This window comes from Octopus bimaculoides, chromosome 17 (assembly GCF_001194135.2).
Source record: "Octopus bimaculoides isolate UCB-OBI-ISO-001 chromosome 17, ASM119413v2, whole genome shotgun sequence".
NCBI lineage: Eukaryota > Metazoa > Mollusca > Cephalopoda > Octopoda > Octopodidae > Octopus > Octopus bimaculoides.
In genome coordinates, this window is record NC_068997.1 from 37,506,255 (window position 1) to 37,529,997 (window position 23,743).

General features: G+C 30.9%; 1 protein-coding gene across 23 annotated transcripts in view; it reads left to right on the plus strand.

The window, feature by feature from the left end:
* The window catches only part of LOC106871424 (poly(rC)-binding protein 3), a 388,844-nt gene that overhangs the window by 279,190 nt on the left and 85,911 nt on the right, over positions 1–23,743 (plus strand). For 21 of the 23 annotated variants that reach the window (XM_052973806.1, XM_052973814.1, XM_052973807.1 and 18 more), the window contains 4 exons: positions 12,986–13,018; positions 13,612–13,728; positions 13,985–14,104; positions 16,942–17,070. In XM_052973806.1, coding sequence (XP_052829766.1) covers positions 12,986–13,018; positions 13,612–13,728; positions 13,985–14,104; positions 16,942–17,070 — 399 coding nt within the window. Of the gene's footprint in view, positions 1–3,010; positions 3,076–6,235; positions 6,267–12,983; positions 13,019–13,611; positions 13,729–13,984; positions 14,105–16,941; positions 17,071–23,743 lie in introns of those variants that run through there. The other 2 variants (XM_052973826.1, XM_052973819.1) reach the window with 2 other exon arrangements.

Consider the following 23,743-nt stretch of genomic DNA (forward strand, 5'->3'; position numbering starts at 1 on the left):
GTCAAGTCCTCATTAAAGGCCTGTGATATGCAGGACACTGACTGGGAGAGCAATGCCTGTCATCGCCACAGATGGAGGAAACAGGTTAAGGAGGGGATCAACACTTTTGAGAGAGCACGTATCCAGCATGAAGAATTTAAGCGAGTTGCACGAATGTGCACGGCTCGTATAGTGAATGGGGAAAGCTTAGTATGCAATGTTTGCAGTCGTGTGGTGCTTGTCAAGAGCAGGGCTCATTAGCCACCAACAGAGCCGTAAATGCAAAATGTAAGTTGGTACTGGAGCGTAGAATGTTCTTGAAGGTCGGCAAATGTCTTCCTCGGTCACGGGTAGACGGCCATCATCATGTATGTATGTATGTATGTATGTTCTTTTGTTCCATTACTTTTATTTTAAGCATTCCCTTTGCAGAATTGAAGCCAGTTACTAACAATGTGGCAAGGCTCTTTTGTTGAAGTCATGATAGTTCTTGGAGTTCATGGTTACCTAACTTGGATGATGTATGTATATGTATATGTGTGTGTGTATGTGTGTGTGTGTATGTGTGTGTGTATGTGTGTGTGTGTGTGTGTGTGTGTTTATGTGTGTGTGTATGTGTGTGTGTGTATGTGTGTGTGTGTGTGTATGTGTGTGTGTGTGTGTGTGTGTGTGTGTGTGTGTGTGTGTGTGTGTGTGTGTGTGTGTGTGTGTGTGTGTGTGTGTGTGTGTGTGTGTGTGTGTGTTTACTCACACTGCTAACATATGCAATATTTTTCATCAATACTGAGGTATTTGTGACATTTATATGATAGGTGAGATAGATAGGCAATTCGTATCCATTTTCTTAGTCTGGTTAACAATTTCTCTTTATTTAACTAACATTTAACTGTCAAATTATGTATGTTTGTGTGTGTGTGTGTGTGTGTGGGGTATGTATGCATGCATATATGTATGTTTGTACATATGAATATATAGAATTATTTACAAGTAAGTGTTCTGAATTCCAGTCCAAAGTTCAAATCTGGTCAGGGACAATATATATTTCTAGAAAAAAGAATATCTTGCATTTTTTGTTTCATATGATAATAACTCGTCTTTGAGTTCAGGCATGAAATATGTATATCTTTCTGTACACATGTATGGTGATGTTGAATTTAATATGCCATCAGATCTCTAGGGTGCCACTAAAGAATTCCCATACAGTGCATCAAGAGTCATTCATCTTACCTGTTTCTCTTCTATCTCCAAGCAGTAAAGGCTGGAGGTGGTGAACTTGGCACCACAAACTAAAGAGAAGTTGTCAATTCATTATTCTACAGTTGCTAATAACTGCAACTCTGTAAAATTAGTAAGTTGGTTTAAACATGAGGTACCTACTTGTAGTTTAAGTATTGAACCAATTAAAAATTAAATATCTTTCCTGTATTTTAGTGGCAGGATACCTCCTGACTTATTGTTTGATTCCTTATACATAGACCTACCAGTGCTCTTCATATAGCTTACATAAATCCTACTTTGTATGTAGTGTCTCAATAAATTTCTGTTGAGCTGATATGAGAAGTATGTTGCTTACCCACAGCTGCTTGCAAGTACCATTTCAAATATAGAGGTATTGCTGCAATTTGATATGTCTTCTAACAGAAATTATCTCAAAGACTGCTATATTTTTTTATACAGAAGGGATAGTATTAATGTCAGTTTGGGCATACATTCTGTAAATTGTTTCATGTTACCCCAAAATAAAGTTACTTTACTCTAACAGTCTAAATATGCTATTATTTTAGTAGTCTGTACCAATGAGCAATAACTTTACAAGTAGTTTTAATGTTGCTTAATCTTTTATCTTCTTAATTGTTGCTATTTTCCAATGTTGAGTTCATCTTCTTCCCTTTTGTTGGCTGTTTTGCTCGTGGAACATCCATCTAGAAATACCAGTTATTTACTTTGTTATCAGTGAACTGATTGAAGTGGAGAGAAAAGAATGAATAAAGATTATGTTAGCAGAGAAGAGATGAGAGTGTTTAGTAGTATATTGAATGAAAGTAACTTTTGCCGCTTATCAACAAATGAATTATGATGCATGTGAAATATAAACTGGCATATTAAGAATGATTGAGTTTATTATATTATATTATTTCAATGGGAAGAAATGTGAAGCAATTTTACTACACATAACTAACATATTCAAATGACCAGAGAATTTGAGATATAGTTATGTATGATGTGGGTCATAATTGTAGGAAACTAGCAACTATAAGAATTTGCTTTTTATTTATGTTTCAGTGAATAAAACTGGATGTACATTTTATTTCAAAGATAAATTATGTATTCAGTTTATTATTTTAATAATTTTTTTAAATAAGTAGGCAAATTATCAAGAAAAATGTTTCTTTTATAGCTTGTAAATGCTGTTTCAGGTCACTCAGTTTTTTTACAAAGTTCATATTCTGTGTGTTAAAAAATAATGTTTATTTTCATATATTTTGTATTTTAGCCTTTCATATATCAAATAGAATTATATCTAGAATTGAAGAAGTCTGTAGATAAATCAAATTGATATTATAGTAAATATAAATAATCCAGTTAATAATGGGGTGACTTATGTAGTTTTGTTACTTCCCATTTTGAGAAAAATGGATTTGTACTCTTTAAATCAAACATTTTTTTGTTTTGATAACATCTACAAATGTGCCATAATTAAGTATTAAAAGTTATATTTAACAGATTTTTAACTGATTGTTTATTAATAACTATAATTTCATCAGGTTTTACTTAATTAGCAAAGTTTGCTGATCTATCTTTAATTTCTTTTATTATTGAAGAAAACATCCAGTCCAAATACAACTTTATTTTATTTCCTTGCCACACACACTTACACTCACGCACACAAATTCACACCTACAAACATAACCCCTTTTCCTATATCTGAAGTATAGGCCTATTTATACAACTGACAGGCTGCCCAGCCCACTGATACTACTATAGTAACTTGGCTTCCAATTTGTCCATTATTCTATCGTGCATCAAACAGGAATGGGTGCATAAACCACCAAGTGGGTGAGCCATGATTGATAATACAAGCAGTATTAACTGCAGGTGAGTCCTTGTCCGTGTTTCTGAACTCAATCAACCTACCATCAGCCATATGCCTGCATGTTGTTCTCCTGCCAGCTGTTATCTACTGCTGCTGTTGCTACCACCACCATATTGCCAAAGTCACCTATTAGCTTCAGCTGTTAGTTGCATGAAAATGCACCAATATATCTCTATGGGATAAAGTGTTACAGCTATATTTTTTAAAGTTTAAAAGAAAAATAGCTCTTTTATGGTGTTGGGAAAACTTCAGTTTCCACAAGCTAATAAATTTTGCTTATTTGATAAGTTTACATGCTTTTTGGAGGTACTTTTATCAAATTAATTTCGATGTTAAAATTAAAATATATATATCTTTATTTATAATATAAATTTGGAAATACAGATTATCGAAATTTAGTCATATATTTTAATGAAAAATTTAATATATTTTATAAAAAGGATTACTAATTTTGAAATTACACAAAGAGAAATTACCTGTAGTTTTTCATGCATTTTTATAACTATAATTATTAATAAAATTATAGAATCATTTACAGTATTGAAGTAGTATTTTATAGAATTTAACTTACAGGTTACTTGACACTATTTGAGGCTAATATGTAAATGTTTTACACATATAAGCACATTAGAATTATAGTGAAAGATGTATAAGAAGTTGAGAATTTAAATTTTCCCATGTAGTTAATAGAAATAAAATAGTTGAGTAAGTCTTTGAAATCAGTGTCTTACTTTTAAAAATATTTTATATGATTTGCATTTTAGTTTATAAAAATAGTTTACCTATGGATATTTATTTTTAATTTTGAAATTGCTTTTTGATATTTATTTTGATTAATTGTATGGAAAAAATGCATTAAATATAAACTTCTTCAAATATTAAGAATTGAAAAGATTCCATATGTGGTTGAAACACAAGATTAATATTTGAAGATTTCTTTAATAATTTGTAGTTAAATAAGCAAATATTTTAACACTTGTGGAAATACTATTTTCTCAAGATATTCCTATCCTTATCCCTACCTGTTGTCTAATTTTCATTGAGATATAATTTTTTTAATCTATATAGATATTCCTTGTTTAATATATCCTAAATTACTAATGAATCTACTTATTACCAGCAATTAAATTGGAAACCCTTGTTGTAAAATTAGATACACCTGTCACTGAAAATTACTTTCAATATTGATTGAAAGGATTGTTTTTCATAGATTATATAATTTGATTCATTTAGCATGACTTCTGAAATAATTTATTAATTTCATTTGTAAATATTTTGAACAGTATAAAATACTTTATTTTCCAGGCTCTTTCTAATCAATGAATTATTTAAAAAAAAAGCATCAAATCATTCTCTGAGTTTCCAACTTTTTAGAAGTATATTAAAAAAATTATTATCATATAATTCTTTTAAAAGAGAAATTTTTAAAAACCCATCAATATTAATAATATTTTAATCCAGTGTTTTTCTTAAGAGTTTAATTTAATTAGAGAATTTTTATGGACTATATATTTTCATTAACTGGATACTGGTAATATTTTACAATAGAATTCGCTTTTAATTATAACTTTCTATACTTAAACTTTATGTTAATGCAATTCGAACAGGTATTAGAAAATTATTTAATTGGAAAATCAAATTAAAATTTTGTATTTTGTTTTCTTTGATTCATACTTAATTGCAGTTTATTGCTTATATTTACAGTATGAAATATATCTTATCTTTCCCTTATTTTTCAAATCTTCAAAATTGATATTTATAATTATATTTTTGTATCATCTACCTTTCTTGTATATCACATTGCTTACTAGTATATATTTATATATATATATATTCAATTATTAAGATGGAATAATTTAAAACGTTAATTAACATATTTATTGGTACCTGCTTTATATATCTATGCATCCCATATTATGTGATTAGAATAGAATTTACTAACCATCAACTTACAGGTTTGTTCAGACATAATTGCCTTCTAACCCAGTTAATAGCTAGCATGATTTATGAAACCAGTTCATTATGTTCTCTTATAATTGAAATTTACATGAATTGTGAATTCATTAATTTTCCTCAGGTTTAAATATCTATTTTTATTTTACCCCCAGTAAGAATTAAATTGTCAAAGTTTATAATGTTAATATTATAAAACCAGATGATATAGAAACATAAGGAATTACAATAATTAAGTGGCTAAGTTATTTGCCTTTTTGTATTTTTCTTCTTCAAGTCACTGATGCTGTGTTATGACATATTAGATATACTTTGCCCATTTATTTGATGACAGAGCAAGTATTAATATAAGGAATGTGATTCTGGAATACAGGAGAAGCATTTTTATCTTTATAACAATCTTAATTATGAAACAATAGGGAAAGTGCTTTCTATGCTAAGATATTTCATCTCTTTGTTTAAAGATAGAAAATGTCTATAGCATTTTCGAATCTTCCAATACTTGTAAATAGGCATTACTACCTGATGTTAATATAGTTAATTTTCAGATCAAATTCTTCCAAAAGTACTTTAGCAGAGAAAAATTGGTAAGAAAGGAGTCCCAATTAGATAAAATTTTGGTTATAAGTGGTTGGCCAAAGTGTTTAACCAGGCAAAATGATTAGATTAGTTAAGTGCTTAGGATTGGGAGTTAAAAAACATAGATGGAAGGTAAAAAAAAAAAAGAGATAGTTGAAACGAATATGTTTAGAGATGTGTGTTAGCAACAAAATAAAGAACAGAAATACTTTATGCAGTTTCTTGGAGATTATTGGTGAATAAGACTGGTCTTTTTGAGGATATAGCCCATAGTGTAAGTACTGTGAGCGCTCTGTTTCAGATTGTACCAATTGCTTGGTGCTGAGTTGTTCTCTTGCTCTTAAAGGTAATCCAATATTTTTTTATGCTTCTAATTATGAAATAAATTTGTTGCTACATGAAAAAGTCATTAAGGATTGTAGAGTCTTGCATTTGTAGGGTTTGTGTTGGTTTTAACTATGTGTTGTTTATGATCATAAAGGTGTGAACTACAGACAGGTTTTCTTGCTGAACTTAGTTTTTGTTTTTTCTGAAGGTTGAATGGCAAGTTTCAATTTCAGTATAGTTTAGTGGAAAATAAGTATGTCTATCAAGAAGCATTGAACAAATGAGTAGATAAGAACTATAGACAGAGAAAACAAAGCAATGGGTATAATTGGAATAAGATTTTCGGAGCTTAGTGTGGTTCTTAATCATTAATTTACAGGTAACCCCCCACCCCCCCAAAAAAATAAAATAAAAAAACTAAGCTGTTAGATATGCCCCAGTTGATAGGTTCCATGAACACATGTTAAAATAGCTTTTTGACAGGAGCTTTTAGTTTAGCTTATTAGGTACAAATGGTACCCAAAGGTTACAAATTTTATTTATGAAGTTAAGGATTCTGCTGATGTTGAAATAAAATTACTTTTGTTGAAGATTTTAAGGAGTGTAACGTAGAATTACTTGCTACTGACTAATTCCCACTCATATGAGTTTCCCTAAGAGCTAATACTTGTCATTTTGCTTTATACTAATTATATCTTTAATAAGCTGACAGCAGATGCTACTGTGTAAATAAGTTAGCCATGACATATAACTATGTGATTTGAAATATTAACAGTCAAGTTAAAATTATTTAGAAGCCAATACAATGTAAAATGGAAATAAAAGAATGAAAATAGAAATAATAAGGCAAATCAACAGTTTACACTTTATCTTATATTTTGATATTTGAAGGTTTAAAACTTTTGTCAAGAGAAAATTTTGGATGATGTTGAGCTGGCATCTTTCACTCAGATATAAGAGAGAGGACATGCAACATTCACAGACTAGTATTGTTGTCGTAGCCAGTATGTTTGTGTAGTTTATGTCAGTTGTTAATGAATAAATTTAATTTGGTAATGAGGATGGCCATCTTGGTCCTCAAATTACTGAGGTTCTGCACTGTTGCTTTAATAGTAATTTCGAAGTCTTGGATAAAGCATTACTCCAGATTTATCTTAATTGATGTGTTTATCTGCACATGTTCCTTGGTACAAATGTGCAGTTTTGGGCAGTACTCCCAATGTAGGAACCACTATATTTATTGCAGACTATTTTGTAGTCCCTGAAACACATATCCACATGCACAGCATGCATATATTGCTGTTGTATGTTGGACAATTTTCTGACAAAAATTTTATCAAGGAAGATTAGAGTGTATCATCTATACATTTAATCCTTTTGTATGGATCATCATTCTTTTGTCGAGATATGGTAATCTCAGGAAGTATGTGCCAACTCTGGAAATGTGAGCCTGCTTTTGAAGTATATTGGCAGGTCAGTATTTAGCAAAAGATGGCGAGTTGCCTTGTCTAAACTATACTACATTGTTAGTTGAATTAAACTCAAATTTGTTAGTAGGTACCCAACCGCTTTTACTGAGTCTTTTGGTGCTTAAACATCCAGCTACAAATAACTTGAAGTTTTTCCAGTGGACACTAAAAGAATTTTCTTACTAAAGATATATGTACTATATCTCTATTCATTTCTGCCTCTTATACAAATAATTGCTGCATAACATTACATTCCTTATGAACTCAGACCAACCTAAGCTAAGGAAAAGTATATTTAAGTTAAAAGACTTTAAGCTTGCTCTTAAACATTTGCTTTGGTGCTTTTGATACTGTAGAAGTCAACAATTTTATTTCCATATATGTAGAATTCATCATTTTTTCAAGACCAAAATTCCTTCTAAAATGTTCCTTAAATTATTAACATGATCAACATATTTGAAGGTGAAGAAAGATCATACATTATGCAGTAATGGTGATGGTGGTGGTGGTGGTTGTGGTGATGACAATGAGAGTAATCATGATAATGATAAAGATAATGATAGATAAAGTTTTGTTGGCTTAAGAAAATTATTTTCTTTTATGACTGCACAGTTATCAGTCAGCGTATTTCCAATAAATAAAATATGTTAATGACTTTAATCCAGACTGAGAACTGCTGAAATAATTGAGTTATACATGAAACATAAATTAGAGTAAACAGAATAGACAGAAAAAATTAAAAAAACAAGCTCTTCTCTTCATGCTAAAGAATGTGTTATATACAAATTTTATTACATGGTGTGTTATGGGGATGTTAATACACAGTACAAAGACAACAGATTGAAGAAAAATATTTACATTAAATAAAGACAGACTAACAACATTCATATAACTAAATAGACCACTGGAAATGTGAAAAAGAAGATTTTTAGTACTATACATGTGTGTATGTGTGCATGTATATATTTGTGTGTATATGTATATATGTGTATGTGTGTGTTTGTGTGTGTGTATATATATATATATATATATATATATACACATACACTCATAGATATGTAGGCATATATATATGCATTCAGCATAAGCACATAAAGCAATGAGAATCTTATTTATAACATGTACCCCCAACTTTGAATGTGATTGCCAGAATTATGTCTTAGGGAAAAAAATTTCTCCATTTTGACTTTTACAAAATCTAAGTCAGTTTTCTAGTGCTGCCCCTGTACTTCCTGACACAGTATTTCAACATGAGTTTTGCTTCCTCAGTGATAGGTACTACATTGGTCATTTGGAGATGAGCAGGAATTTCTGTTCCTATATAGAAAACTGCAAGCAAAACATTGGTTTAGTATGTTCTGAAGCTTCCCAAGCTAGAGTTAACTCATTATAAACAAATGAAGCAGCAAGGATCAAAATAATATACTCTTTACTCTTTTACTCTTTTACTTGTTTCAGTCATTTGACTGCGGCCATGCTGGAGCACCACCTTTAGTTGAGCAAATCGACCCCAGGACTTATTCTTTTTTGGAAGCCTAGTACTTATTCTATCGAACCGCTAAGTTACGGGGACATAAACACACCACCATCGGTTGTCAAGCAATGTTGGAGGGACAAACACAGACACACAAACATATACACACACATACATATATATATATATATATATATATATATATATATATATATATATATATATATATATATATATATACATATATACGACGGGCTTCTTTCAGTTTCCGTCTACCAAATCCACTCACAAGGCTTTGGTTGGCCCGGGGCTATAGTAGAAGACACTTGCCCAAGGTGCCACGCAGTGGGGATGAACCTGGAACCATGTGGTTGGTAAGCTAGCTACCTACCACACAGCCACTCCTGTACATTTATTTTTAACATTCCTACACACTTCAATGATTTTTGCTGTTTGTGTGCTTATACTGAATGAATTGCAGCTTGATTAGCTTCAAGACACACCAGCATATGTTTTTTTTGCTTGTTTCTATATAGAAACAAAAATGCTTCTCCCATTTCAAATGATCAAGGTGGTATATATCACTGAAGAGATGAAACCATGCCGAAACAAAGTGATCTGCAGACATCACTTGAAGGTTATAAAGGTTATAAAGAGGAAATTTTTTTCTTCTAGACAAAATCCTGCAATGAATGCTATTTACATTCAGTTGTGCAGGAATGTGTTAAAAAGAAATAAATGTATGCATCATTATATATATTTACTTGGACACATGGTTCTGGATTCAGTCTCACTGCATGACATCATGGGAAAGTGTCTTCTTCTATAGCCCTGGGTCAACCAAAACTTTGTGAGTGGATTTGATAGACAGAAACTGAAGGAAACCCACTGTATAAATCTGTATACATATCTATGCATGTGTATCTTTGTGCTTGTCTCCGATGACCATTTGACAACTGATATTGGTTTGTTTATATCTCATAACTTAGCAGCTCAATAAAATGACACTGTTAGAATTAGTTCCAGACTAGAAAAATATAAGTACTGGAGTTGATTTGTTCAATCAAACCCTTCAAGTGCCCCAGCTTGGCCACAGTCCAATGACTGAAGCAAGTATAAGCTTAATATATATGTGTGTGTGTGCTTGTGTGAGTGTTTATGTAAAACTACTATGTATGTATATATATTTATATATATTGGGTCATCCCATAAATAATGCAGTCTTTTTTTATACTTCTATTTTTCAAAATTGATAAACAAAGTTCTTTTTTAATCTAAAATATACTCTCCATCATTTTCTACAATGCTCTTACATCTATCTGGTAGATTTGCAAGGCCCTTCTTCCAAAATTCACTTGTCCGTAATGAAAAATACTCCTCCAGTACTTTTCTGACCTCATCTATGGAATTCATATTTTCCCAGCCAAATGATTTTGAAAACTGCAGAATAAATGATAATCAGATGGGGCAATGTCTGGTGAATATGGTGGGTGGGGCATCCTGATGGAAGAACACCTTTCGTCTTGAAACCAAAGATGGTCGTTTTTCTTCTAGCACTGACTTAACCCTTTTGATACCAACCCACCTGAAACTGCCTCTGGCTCTGTAGTACAAATGTCTTGTTTTCAAAAGTTCCAAATTAAAATCTTCCATCAAACCTTAGTCACAATTTATGTTCCTAACACTAGCTTAATGATAGCAAAGTTATTTTACTAAATTCTTTGTTATATCTAAAATTAAGTGAAAGAAACACAGAGCATCTTAACCACAATAGATCTCTTTTGCTATGGTTTGGTTTGGGTTTAAAAGTTCAAAGTGGACTAAACCATCCATATCCCACCAAACAGATAACAACACTTTACATGGGTGAAGACCTTCTTTAACCTGATGTTTCTCCTTTCTCTGCCCACTGTCTTCAGCACTTGACATTTTTATAGAGAAACTGGAAAAATGGAAACTGAAAGAAGTTGGAAACTGAAAGAAGCCCATCATATTTATATATATATATGTATATATCTACATGTGTATATCTTTGTGTCTTGTCTATCCCCACTGCCACCGCTTGACAACTGGTCATGGTGTGTTTACATCTATGTAACTTAGGAGTGTGGCAAGAGACTGATAGAATAAATACCAGACCTAAAAAATAAGTCCTAGGGTTGATTTGTTTGACTAAAATCCTTCAAGGTGGTTCCCCAGCATGGCCACAGTTATGACTGAAACAAATAAAAGATAAAAGATATATATATGTGTATATGCATATGTATATGTATATGTATATGTATATATATATATATATATATATATATATATATATATATATATATATATATATGTATGTATGTATGTATGTGTATGTGTGTGTGCATTTGTGTGCAATATTGCATAGTAGCAGAATGTGAGCATTGAATCTGAAAAATATGCATAACTGGAAAGAAATGAGATGTGCATGATTTAGTGACTGTATAATGTTAGTACACATATATGACTCAGCATTAATGAGCCGAGAGAGAAACTGGATGTTTGGGAAATCAGATATAATATGTAAGAGGTTAAAAATGAGTTGGTATCCACATATGATGTGTATGGAAGTTGACGGATAAAAATGTGTGGAATGAGACAAGTGAAAGGATCCTGTTGAAGAAAATAGTTGAGGAACACATGAAAGCAAATGCAAGTTGATCTCAGGATGCTGAACCTCACAAAGATGGCAAAATATTGCTCAGGCAGTAAGACAGCAACAAAACACTGTAGTGAAGACTTGTCCTATCCTTGTGAAAAAAGAAAACAGAAGTAAAATGATGGTGATGGTGATGGTGTTGATAATGATGATTTTGTGGTGGTAGTGGTGGTGTTAGTGTGTGTGTGTTTAAAAACATATTCCAAGAACTGATGGGGGTATGCATTGTTAAAAATTATATGTACAAGTATAGTGTGTAGTAACATGCATGTGCACCTGTGTGACTAATAATGAGTGAGGGAGAGACAGTAGATTTTGCAGCAATAGCTGACAGACAATTTATCAGAATGCATTACCAGAGCTATTTATCTTGTTTTGCAGCTCATCTGCTTTTTGCATAATAATTTCTACTGTTTCACAGCTTAAAAAGTAATCCTTTTCAAAGCTTTGTACAGTGCAACAGCTTAAACAATGTAAAAAATAGCAAAGTTTTTTTTTATATCAATGCCAACATATATAAAAAACTTAGGAATGATAATGTTTTTCCTCATCACTCTAAATTAAATATTCATTTATTCATAGGTTTAATAGATTTAAATTTTTTATGCATTAATTAGATACCTTCCCTCTAGAGTATTGATTTTATTATGGGAATTATGATTATGTATAATGATATGTATATGGTTACAATCTATGTATTTGATTTTGCATGGGCTTCATAATCTTCATTAAAATATTATTCAGGCATGTGCAATATAGTCATATCTAGGTATGACTGTATTGTGTGTATGTACACATGTTTATATGTACGTGTATAGATGTAGTTTTGAATCTTTATCAATATGTAAGAGCGTGTAGGTGTCTATATTTCCATTAGATATATGTATGTATATACATGTATATATGAACATACATACATACATACATACATACACACATACATACATAATGTATATATCCTCTCTAGTGGTATATATGAATATCTGAGTATTTACACATTGGACACTAGTGGTTTCCTTTTCTGATATCATTATGAATTTTTTTTTTTTTGTAAGGTGACAAGCTGGTAGCATTGTTAGTGTGTCAAATAAAATACTTAGCAGCATTCCTTACAGTCTGAGCTCAAATCTCACTGATGTCAACTTTACCTTTTTTCCTTTCAGGATCAATAAAATAAAGTACCAGTCAAGTACTGGCATCAATGTAGTCAACTTATTTTTCCCCTTAAATTACTAGCCTTGTGCCAAAATTTTAAACATTAATAACACTTTTTTATGTAAAACTCCAAGGAACAAACTATTAACAAATAGCTATATATTAAATTAATCTCTTTGTTTTATACATAAGTAAAATTTCTCATGAATACTATTCTAAATGTTTTTATCAATTAAGACCAAGCCAGTTATTCATATATTTTACTTATTTTTTAGAAAGGAGATAATATCAAGAAATTCAGAGAAGAAGTGAGTATGGATATTTGTTTCACACTTTCTTTTTATGATATTTAAATATTATGCTTTAATTCTCTAAAAATATTTTAGTCATTTATTTCTAACCTTTTAGCCTTATTTTTTAAAAATTAAATTATATTTTAAAATCAAATTAAATGAATATTTTCTAACTTGTGATTTGTTCATTTATGAAATTAATTTTTAAAAACTTTTTAAATATTTTCTACTGGTGCAGTTGTAATTTTTTGGTAAAATGAGTTTGCAATCTAGTTTTATTCTTTATTGGATCTATGTTACATTATAACTTTCTATATTCTTTCCGTTATAAATATGCTGCTTTGTAGGAATAATGGTTCCATTACACACAGAAACAAGGGTCTTCTGGTGTCAAAACATTAATGTAGTTAAATTAAGACAAAGAAACAGCAAATGTTTTTTGTTCAATTTCTGATGCATATAACTTTGCCTTTCATCTGTCCATTATGAGATAAAGTTGGATATTGACATAAATATTAAAAGTCCTTTACTGTATATTCATCAAGATCTATTTTTTTCGTTGATGCTTTTAAATAGTTTTCAAATGCATGTTTTTTTGTTTATTACAGAGTGGAGCTAAAATTAACATATCAGATGGCTCTTGCCCAGAACGAATAGTAACAATTACAGGTTCTTTAGAGAGCATTAACAGAGCCTTTACAATGATTTGTAAAAAATTTGAAGAGGTTTGTTCTAATAACATTTTAAACTTCTCGTAAATATTCATTTATATTTTGAAGCAGTTTTATGAGTTTCTAAATTGGCATAAAGATTTTAAAGATTTTTTTAATAATCTTTTGATAAATATTTTGTTATAGCTATGTTATTTTAATGAATAATTTAATTTCTTTACTTTTTAAATTGATACCAATTTTAATTTTTATTTTTATTAAAGATATAACTTAATTTAAAATCTTTCTACATTTTCCTAATTGCTATTAGGATCTTCAGAACACACCTACGGTGCCTAAGCCTCCTGTTACTCTCCGATTGGTTGTGCCAGCCAGTCAATGTGGCTCTTTAATTGGAAAAGGAGGCTCAAAAATTAAAGAAATCCGAGAAGTATGTTTTTTTTTTAAATTTTCATTTAATTTTTCATTGATTATATTTATTCCCTTAATTTAGTTTGGTTAGTGTGTAGTAGTATTGAAATTAACATGAAAATTAAATTGATGCTCAAGTCTATAAATGCCACAAATTTCATACTGTTAATGGTCAATTTTCACCAAGCAGTAAATGTTTACAATTGTACCAATTATTGGCTATTAAGGTAAAAGAATGACAGAAGCAGTAGAATATTGAACTCAATGCTTTTCTGTATTTGGTGTTTTTCATTTACTACATTCTAAATTTAAACTCAACTGGAGTTGGATAAAATCAATAAAATAAATTTAAGTCAAATTAGTCAACTCTTTACATATGTATGGGCTTTTCAGAATCTAAGAAATTCAAATTTGTGGTAATTATAACATTAATATTAACAAAACTCAAGCAAATTTAATTTACTATCAATATTTGGGATTTTGTTAAATTTCTTCCAACAACTTTTTCCAACAATTTAAAAAAATTTCCCCAGATTATTTTCAAACAAATGTTGTTCTGATATAGTTTTACATGCTGATGATGAAAATCACATTCATTTTTCTTCTAGAAATTAACAATAAAGAAGTTACAGGTATTTAAAGTTATGTAATTTTAGCCAATCAAAAGCCTCCATTGCCAATATTTTGGATATCGCAACTATCTGTTGCCATGGAAATGAGCATAAACAAGGATAAGACAATGACAATGAAACCTTTAGGTGGTCTCTCAACCTGCTAGAAATAGTAGCAAAATCTTTCTTAAATTACAGTATAACATCTAAAAAACAAACGAAAACGATGGCACATTATATAATGTAGTTGTTCTATTAAAGTGCAAAGTGCACTGGGAAGACTTTTTTGAGAGGACCAATGTCTCTCTCTTCACTAATTCTCATCCATGCTTGCATCATGTATGTATGTACACCTTTTCCTACCAAACCTGTTATATAAACAGAGGATGTAAATTTGATCATCATCATCATCATTATCATCATCCTTTAACGTCTGTTTTTCATGCTGGCATGGGTTGGACTGTTTGACCAGAGCTGGCAAGCCAGAGAGCTGCACCAAATTCCCGTCTAATTTGGCTTGGTTTTTTTCAGCAGGATGCCCTTCCTAATGTCAATCACTTTACAGTGTGCTATGTGCTTTTAATGTGACACTGGCATGAGCACTTTTATGTGGCACCAACATGAGTGCATTCTATGTGTCACCAGCATGGGATTATTACAGGTCAATCCTCTTCACCAGGAGGAGTGGTCTTAAGACTTCAGCTGTGGAGATGGGGCTTCTTCCTTTATTCCTTTACTTTTCTGTATAACTTGAAACAATAGACACACTTCTATTTCTTTTATACTTCATAAGTTATATGCTCCTCTCATTATCTCATAATCTTTCACATTTTACTTGTGTGTTTTTCATTGAATATATACATACGTATATATATGGGTTTGGCTACTCTACATTGATAAGGGGCAACTACCCTGAAACTAGTCTGTAGATGCCAAACCAGCAAGGGGAAGCTGCTGACCTCCCCTGTTCGAAGGTTATAATGGACACAGGTTCGTGTGTCACACAGCTAGCTAGAGGCGATGGCCTCTTGGAGCTAATCAATGGCAGCATTCGTCCTATTTTCCTGGACTGCCATGTTAGCTTGGCGATAACTATTAGTATCCACCAGTACTTCTGCCATAGTCTCTTTTAGAGAGATTTTGAAATATTAATATCTATATATCTATATCTATATCTATCTATATATATATATATATATATATATATATATATATATATATATATATATATATATATATATATATATGCACATACACATACACACAAGTGTGTATATGTATATATATATATGTATAGGTGCAGGTGTGGTTGTGTGGTAAGAACTATTAATTTTATGTATATACATTAGCAAATCACTAAATCATTCATTAATTTGGATGATGTAAACATATATACTAATAGTGAAACAAGCTGAAGAAAGCTGAAATCGAGCAGGCTTATCTGATGAGGCAACAGAAATTGCTGAAACTGACATCAGTATTAAGAATTCTCAGTTGGCATTTTTTGGACAATTCAGGTCCCTGCTAGTGTATATGTTTTTATTCATGTGTGTTAATTACAGCATTAGAGCCTTCTAGCTCATACTTCTAGCAATGTAGGTGTTTCTTAATGCCCTAGTCACATTTAGTGACAATTATAATTCTCCTTTTTAGTAAAACATTGCAACCTGCTGTTTATATTAATTGTATATATATATATATATATAAAACTATATAACAATATTTATGACTTGCAAGTAATTTAATTTGTGAGTTAGAACAAAGACTTTTGCATTGTAGTAGAGTCATTGTAGCCATTATAACATAGCCATTATAACATAGCCATTATAACATAGCCATTATAACATAGCCATGGCTATATTCAGTTTTACTTTTATAAAATCTACACATTTCATCTGACTTTACATTCTGAGTTCAAATTTCACCAAGGTCGACTTTGCCTTTCATTCTTTTGGGGTCGATAAATTAAGTACCAGTTGTGTACTGGGTCGATCTAATTGACTGGCCCCTTCCCCCAAAATTTCAGGCATTGTGCCTAGAGTAGGAAAGAATAAAGTCTATAAATTTTTTTTTTATTGTTTTAAAGACTATATCTCACTGAGTATTTTCATTTGCCATAATATAATTTTTTGAAATATATATTTTTTGACATCAGTACAAACTTTTGATTTTTATCAATATTTTCTCTCTGAATATTTTAAAAATATAACTTGAAAATTTTTTCCTTAATCTTATTCATTAATAGAGTACTGGGGCCTCAATTCAGGTAGCCAGTGAAATGCTTCCCAATTCTACTGAACGGGCTGTGACAATATCAGGGACGGCAGATGCAATTATACAATGTATCCAAAGTATCTGTTCTATTATGTTGGAAGTGAGTATTTTGAATATTTAATATTATTTTTTTTAGTTTCCAAATTCTTTCTAACATTGTTAAGTTTATTAAGACTTTAAGAATTAATTTTTATAGTATATATTGTAATTAAGTAAAGAAAACCAGTTTGTTCATTATTAAATTAGATCTGTCTTACTCTTTTGCTCTTGGCTTATATTCACATTTATCTGATAAAAAGTTATATACTGAAGTGAAGATGATAGTATTAAAAGTAGGTCCATGTTAGCCCAAGTTCCAGCTAGCTCTGTGAAATATTCATGAATTTTACAGCACTGCCATGGCTTAATTGTGGTAAGTCATTTCTCCCTTTGGTATCTGTTTACTGCTGAGTGTATTTGTACAGAAGCGGTAACTTGATTTGAACTGCCTACTTTGGTTGATTGTCTGACTCCCTTTAGAATTGATTATTTGTAGCTTTTGTGCATGGTAACAATGCTAGGATTTCTTTTGTTTTGGTCAAATGAAAAATATGATTAATGAAAAGCCAAAAGCCAGAAGCCAGAAAATAAGTTATTCTAAAATATGTGGATTTTAAATTATGATATAAATGTCTCTTCTTTTTAATTCATTTAATTTTTCAAAATATATGATCTGTGTCTGTAAACCCCTTTTTATTCATTTGCTTATTTATGTACCATCTCTATGGTTACAATGAACGAGTCAGTTTAAAGTTTTGTTGAAATGTCTCATCGCTTCCCCCCACCATCACTTTTTCTTCTCTTTCTCTTTGTTTTCACCATAAATTAAAGCACTAAGATTTGAAATAAATGAACGAATCAGAGCTATATAACTTTTCACCAAAGACTAATGTTATTCATAGCTACTGACTTAGCAGTTCTGTTTTTTGTTAGTGTTATTATATACATTTTCTAGACATAGTTAAGATTTTGATAAACTTTACTTTTAATAGCATAAATGCATGTCCATCTCTTTTTAAATTGATTACTGAATTCTATTTAATAACATTTTATCAAATTTAGATTACTAAGTCAAATGAAATGCTACATTGACTACAGACATCTTTTATGCACTTAACTTCAAATGCCATTGCCCACAAGACAACAGATAGATCATATTGTCAGTTAATTATTATAATTTCTGTAAATTATGAACTCAGATTATAAAACATTATCCAAATGCTTCTTCAAAATCTATTTCTAGAATGCTTCAGTGGCTCACTGAAGAATCTGTTGTTGCTGTTGTCATAATTGAAAATTGCATTTCAGTAGTTGAAAGTGTCACATTTGAAATAAAAAGAAATACACACAATCAGTTTCTATTGTTTTGATAGAAGTTATTTCTAGAGTGGTGAAGATTGATTGTACTAAGCTTTGAGTTGCATACCTTTCAATTATCTCCAGATGTCATATTTTAAAATTTATTTAGGTCAAGTGTATTCTCAAACAACTCAAATATTATTGATCGGAATTACAGAGCATGGAAACTTTATAACCCTAAATTATTTTACTGTTAAAATACTTTTGTTATAACAATTTTATCTGTCATGGATGACTAATTCCTACTACTTTAGTATAAAATATAAGTGTGCCACATTTTCTTGCTATGTTGACTGAACGGAATAGAATAAGACATACACTTAATAGTAGTTCCTTATAATCAAGGAATTTAGTTACTTAGCCATCACAGAAAAATAATCCATTTTCATTTTGATATTTATTTTGAAAGGGATTCACAAGTTGTGTATAATAGATTTTTGTAGATAATATATAATTCTTGCTGATATCGACCAGAGGGATGGCTTCAGGCCAGTGTGAAAAGTGGTCAATACATGTAAGTATATAAGTGAATCTGCAACTAACTGGCCAAGGGCCAACCAAGACAATATAGATATGTTGGAAACAAGCGTCTTGATTTTCAAAGGTGTTGAGAGATGTATTGCTGCTAGTCAACTATACAAAGTGAAGTACAGTGCAATTCTTTCTCTTTGCCTGGCTCCCTCTGGCACTTTCTCTCTTGTGCTTGGCTTTTCACCTATATCCTGTGCGGTCATGCACAGCTAAAGGAAAATCTACATACTGGCTTCCTCTCTAAACACACAACTATCATGGGTAGCAAAAAAAAAAGAAGACTGCTGGGAAAATGGAATATTGGGTTAAATGAAATGCAGTCTATCTCAGAATTCAAATGTCATCAAAATAGATTTACTTTATAATGGGTAATTGGGTATGCATTTATGTTAAAACCCTTCCTTATTTTTGTTGGTAAAAAAAAGAAAAAAATCAATTTGAGTTTTGTTACATTTTTATAATAAATTTCAAAACCCAAGTCAGATTGTTACAAATGTAATAATATAAATTATAGGCACATGCATGGCTTTGTGGTAAGAAGCTACTTCCTAGCCTCATGCTTCTGGGTGTATGGTATCTTAGACTATTGCTCCAGGCTGACCTTAGCCTCGTGAGCAGATTTGGCAGACAGAAAGAAACCTGTCACACATATGTGTGTGTGCGTGTGTGTGTGTATGTGTGTGTGTGTGTGTTGTGTGTGTGTGTTGTGTGTGTGTGTGTTACTATCTTCTTTCTTAGACATTACTTGATAATAGTAAATGAGTGTCACTGTCATTCAAGCAGTGTTCTTCATTTCCAATCTTCCTCAAAAGTATGTCTGATCAAGGGGAAATATTACTTAACTTGGAAACAACTGAGGGTTGGTGACAGTAAAGGTATCTAGCAGTAGAAATGTAGGGTCACTTTGAGTTTTGCATTGCTGATTTACAAGGCATATCTCAGTTAAATTAATATAATTCTATCAACTAGTTGTAAATATGTAATGTTAAGTTCATGTGTTGTAGACATTAAAAAAATATATATACTCTATGTTTCCTTAGATATCAAATCCATCACCAAGAGTTTAATCTCTTTATACATTTGATAATATAAAACTGCTAGAAACAACATTCAGTTTCTTAAATAAAAAAACTGTCAAACAAATAATTGTACAATGTGCATTAAAAAAAATATCTATTATTTATATTTTTAATATTTATACCTTTATGATGTTATTGTTTACATCTTGAACAAATTGTATCATAGATTTGTATTTCTTTGATAAATATGTTTTATATTCAGTGTAAAATTATTAGTTGGCATATTTATATTGTTTTCAACATATCATTTAGCATGTCTTAGTAATTTTGTGTCTGTGTATATTGATATATTATAATGTGTATTTTTTTTTTTAATGAGTAATCTTTTATTTCCAAATGTTATTATTTTCTCTTTAGACAAAAATATAGATTTTAATCCTTGTTGAATTATAAAGAAGAAAACTAATAGTGATGACTTGTCTTAGTCTTATGGAGTTTATAGTTTCTGAATATTGATAATAAAATGCAATTTTTTTAATAGAGAATCAGTCTTTTTGTGTCTCTTTGTCCTGATTTTTTGGCTTGTATATACTTATATATTTATGCACAGTCAGTAAATGAATATCTTTATAAGAGATTACTATAAATATTTTTGAAAGGAAGATACTTGAGTTTATTTGTTAAATTATTAATATTCAAATTAATTTAAGGGTGGTGAGCTGGTAGAACCTTTAGTATGTTGGGCAAAATGTTTAGTGGAATTTTGTCCTTCATTATGGTCTGAGTTCAACTTCTGCCAAGGTTTACTTAACCTTTCATCCTTTCAGGGTTAATAAAATAAGTACCAGTTGAGCACTGGGGTTGATGTACTCAATGTACCTCCTCCCACAAAATTGCTGACCTTGTGCCAAAATTTGAAACAAATATTTATTTAAATTATTTAGACTATAGTGTGGTTTCAAGCATACAATTTTTATCTATGACATGTATAGAAATACATAACACACCGAATATCACTTATATTTGATTCTATCATTTATATGTCAAATATTTTTATTCTATGTGAGTATGATACAAAGAGAAAGGTTGATCTTACAATTCATTCATTCAAAACCTTAATTAAGAAATTACATTCCTGTGAAATTGGAATATGACTCAGAGGAACTTATTATCAAACTTTGTGATGTATTTACATAGGCAATTCCACCTGGTTATTACACATTTGCAATATAAGAAAATGAATGCAAAATCATCAAAGCATATGTTAGTTTGTAGATGACTATTTTACTGAAATTTTTAACTGGAATAATGATAGCTTGTTGCTAAAGGCATGAAACCAAAAATTACTAGGAGCTTCTAGACTGTCAAATGTTTTTTGTTCTTGATTGAATACACTTTGCCTGTCTTCTCTGCATACTGTATTTCTGTACTTTCAATATTATTCAATTTTATTTACAGTTCCTATTTAATTTTACAATTTTACTAATTTTTTAAAAATGTCATATATTACAACTGAAATAGTGAATGAATTCCTTTTCCACAGCTTCCATCACTTACAGCTAAAATGTGTTTTATGTCATTTTAAAACAATTTCAAAGTTTTTATTTCTCACAATGATTATGAATGTAATAGCAATCCAGGTATTGAAGTATTGTTTTAAAGAAAGAATGCTAATCTCATATTTACTTAATGTTTCAGCTAAGTAAAAATCTTATATGTACCATCTAAAATGTTATCCTTTCCTTTTTGTTTCAAAGTGACCTCTCATAAGGTATGCTACATTTAATGTATTATAGGATATCTTGTATATATTGTATAGTCAACTATCATATTAATAGTTAAGTAATCAATGAAGTTTCATTAAATATTTTATCTACTTTATTATTATTATTATTATTATTATTATTATTATTATTATTATTATTATTATTATTATTATAATGATAATAATAATAATTATTATTATTAGGGTGGTAAGCTGTTAGAATCATTAGCATGCCAAACAAAATGCTTAGCAGCATTTCTTCTGGCTTTATGTTCAGTGTTCAAATTTTCTTTGAGGCTGGCTTCTCCTTTCATTCTTTTGGGATCACTAAATTAGGCACCTGTTGAGCACTGGTGTTGATGTAAATGCTTAGACACTCACCAAAATTTCTGGCCTTGTGCTTATTATAGAAATTATTATTATTACTATTGAGTGGGAGAGCAGCACACACCATCAAAGTGATGCTGGGGTACAAAAATATGATGCCCAATATACCTGCCATGACTACCTGTCTGATATACCAGGCGTATGCATCACAACCATACATGTGCAACATGGTGGTCTCATATCAAGATAAATAGTGCATAACCTCGCAGGTGGGGCCCTGTTAGAATTTACTTCAAGTCAAGTAGCCCATTGCACTCAAAAGATCACAAAATAAGGGTTGTTTAAGGATGTTGAACAAAACACCCATGTTTCCAGAGATGGATTATTCAAATCCCAAAGAATTCCTCTCAGCACATGGATATGATGCTCCCTCACTACTTCTGTTTATGATCAGGGATGCACATATCGTCAGCCAATAATTATTATCATTGTTATCATTATCATTGTTATTATTATTATTATTATTAATAATAATAATAATATTATTATTATTATTATTATTATTATTAAGGCAGTGAGCTGGCAGAATCATTAGCATGCTGGATGAAAAGCTTAGTGGCATTTCACCTGTCACTACGTTCTGAGTTCAAATTCTGCCATGGTCAACTTTGCTTTTCATCCTTTTGAGGTCAATAAATTAAGTACTTGTGAAACACTGAGGTTGATATAATTAACTGGTCCTCTACCAACAAAATTTCAGGCCTTGTGCCTTTAGTAGAAAGAATTATTGTTATTATTATATGTTTGACTTTTGCTTTGTATTTGTACAAGTTGGCTCCAAGTCTCACCCAGAGACCTCAAGAGACAACAAGTTCGAAGTTCAAGTTGGTATTATGCCTAGGGTCTCGTATATTTGGTTTTGCACATAGTATAGTTCTAGAGAATGTTTAAGAAAACATAAGTTTGTTTTAAAATTTAAGATTACATAGACAGTATTTTATGTAGGATATGGGTAATTCCCATGAGCACTATCTTTTGAATTTCTTCCATTTTTGCTTTTCCTGATATTTGAGCTAGGCAGGAATCAGACCCTTTTGCTACCATTCCTAGGGCACCTATGACAACAGGTATTGTTTTAGTCTTGAGGTTCCACATTTTGCCAATCTCTATTTCAAGATCTTTATACTTGTTCAGTTTTTGGTCGGTCTTAACAGATACATTTATGTTGGTTGGGACAGTCATATCAATGAGGAAGGATGGTTTTTGTCTGAAGTCTTTCAACATAATGTTTGGCCTATTTGCATCTATCTTTCTGTCAATTTGAACAGTGAAGTTCCAGAGGAGTGAGATGCGATCATTTCGAGCACTGGAGGTGGTTTGTGTTCCCACCAGTTTTTATCATAGGGCAGATCCAGGTTTTTGCAAATTACCCAGTGCTGCTCTATCATGCCTGTTGAGATACTCTGTAGATGCAAGAAGACTGCACATGGAGACAACATGATCAGTGGTTTCATTTTGTTGTTTACATACACGACATGTTGGGCTACTGCTGTTCTTTAATATGTTGGCTTAGTACTTTCTTGTAGGTAAGCATTGATCTTGGGCTGCTGTGATAAACCCATTGATGGGTAAGGGCTTTGTTAACATCGGCATTATTAGCTCTCTTTGGGTATTTGCCATTGAGAGGTTTTTCTTGTTGTTTGTCAGTAAGAATACCTAAGGCAGCAGTTTTA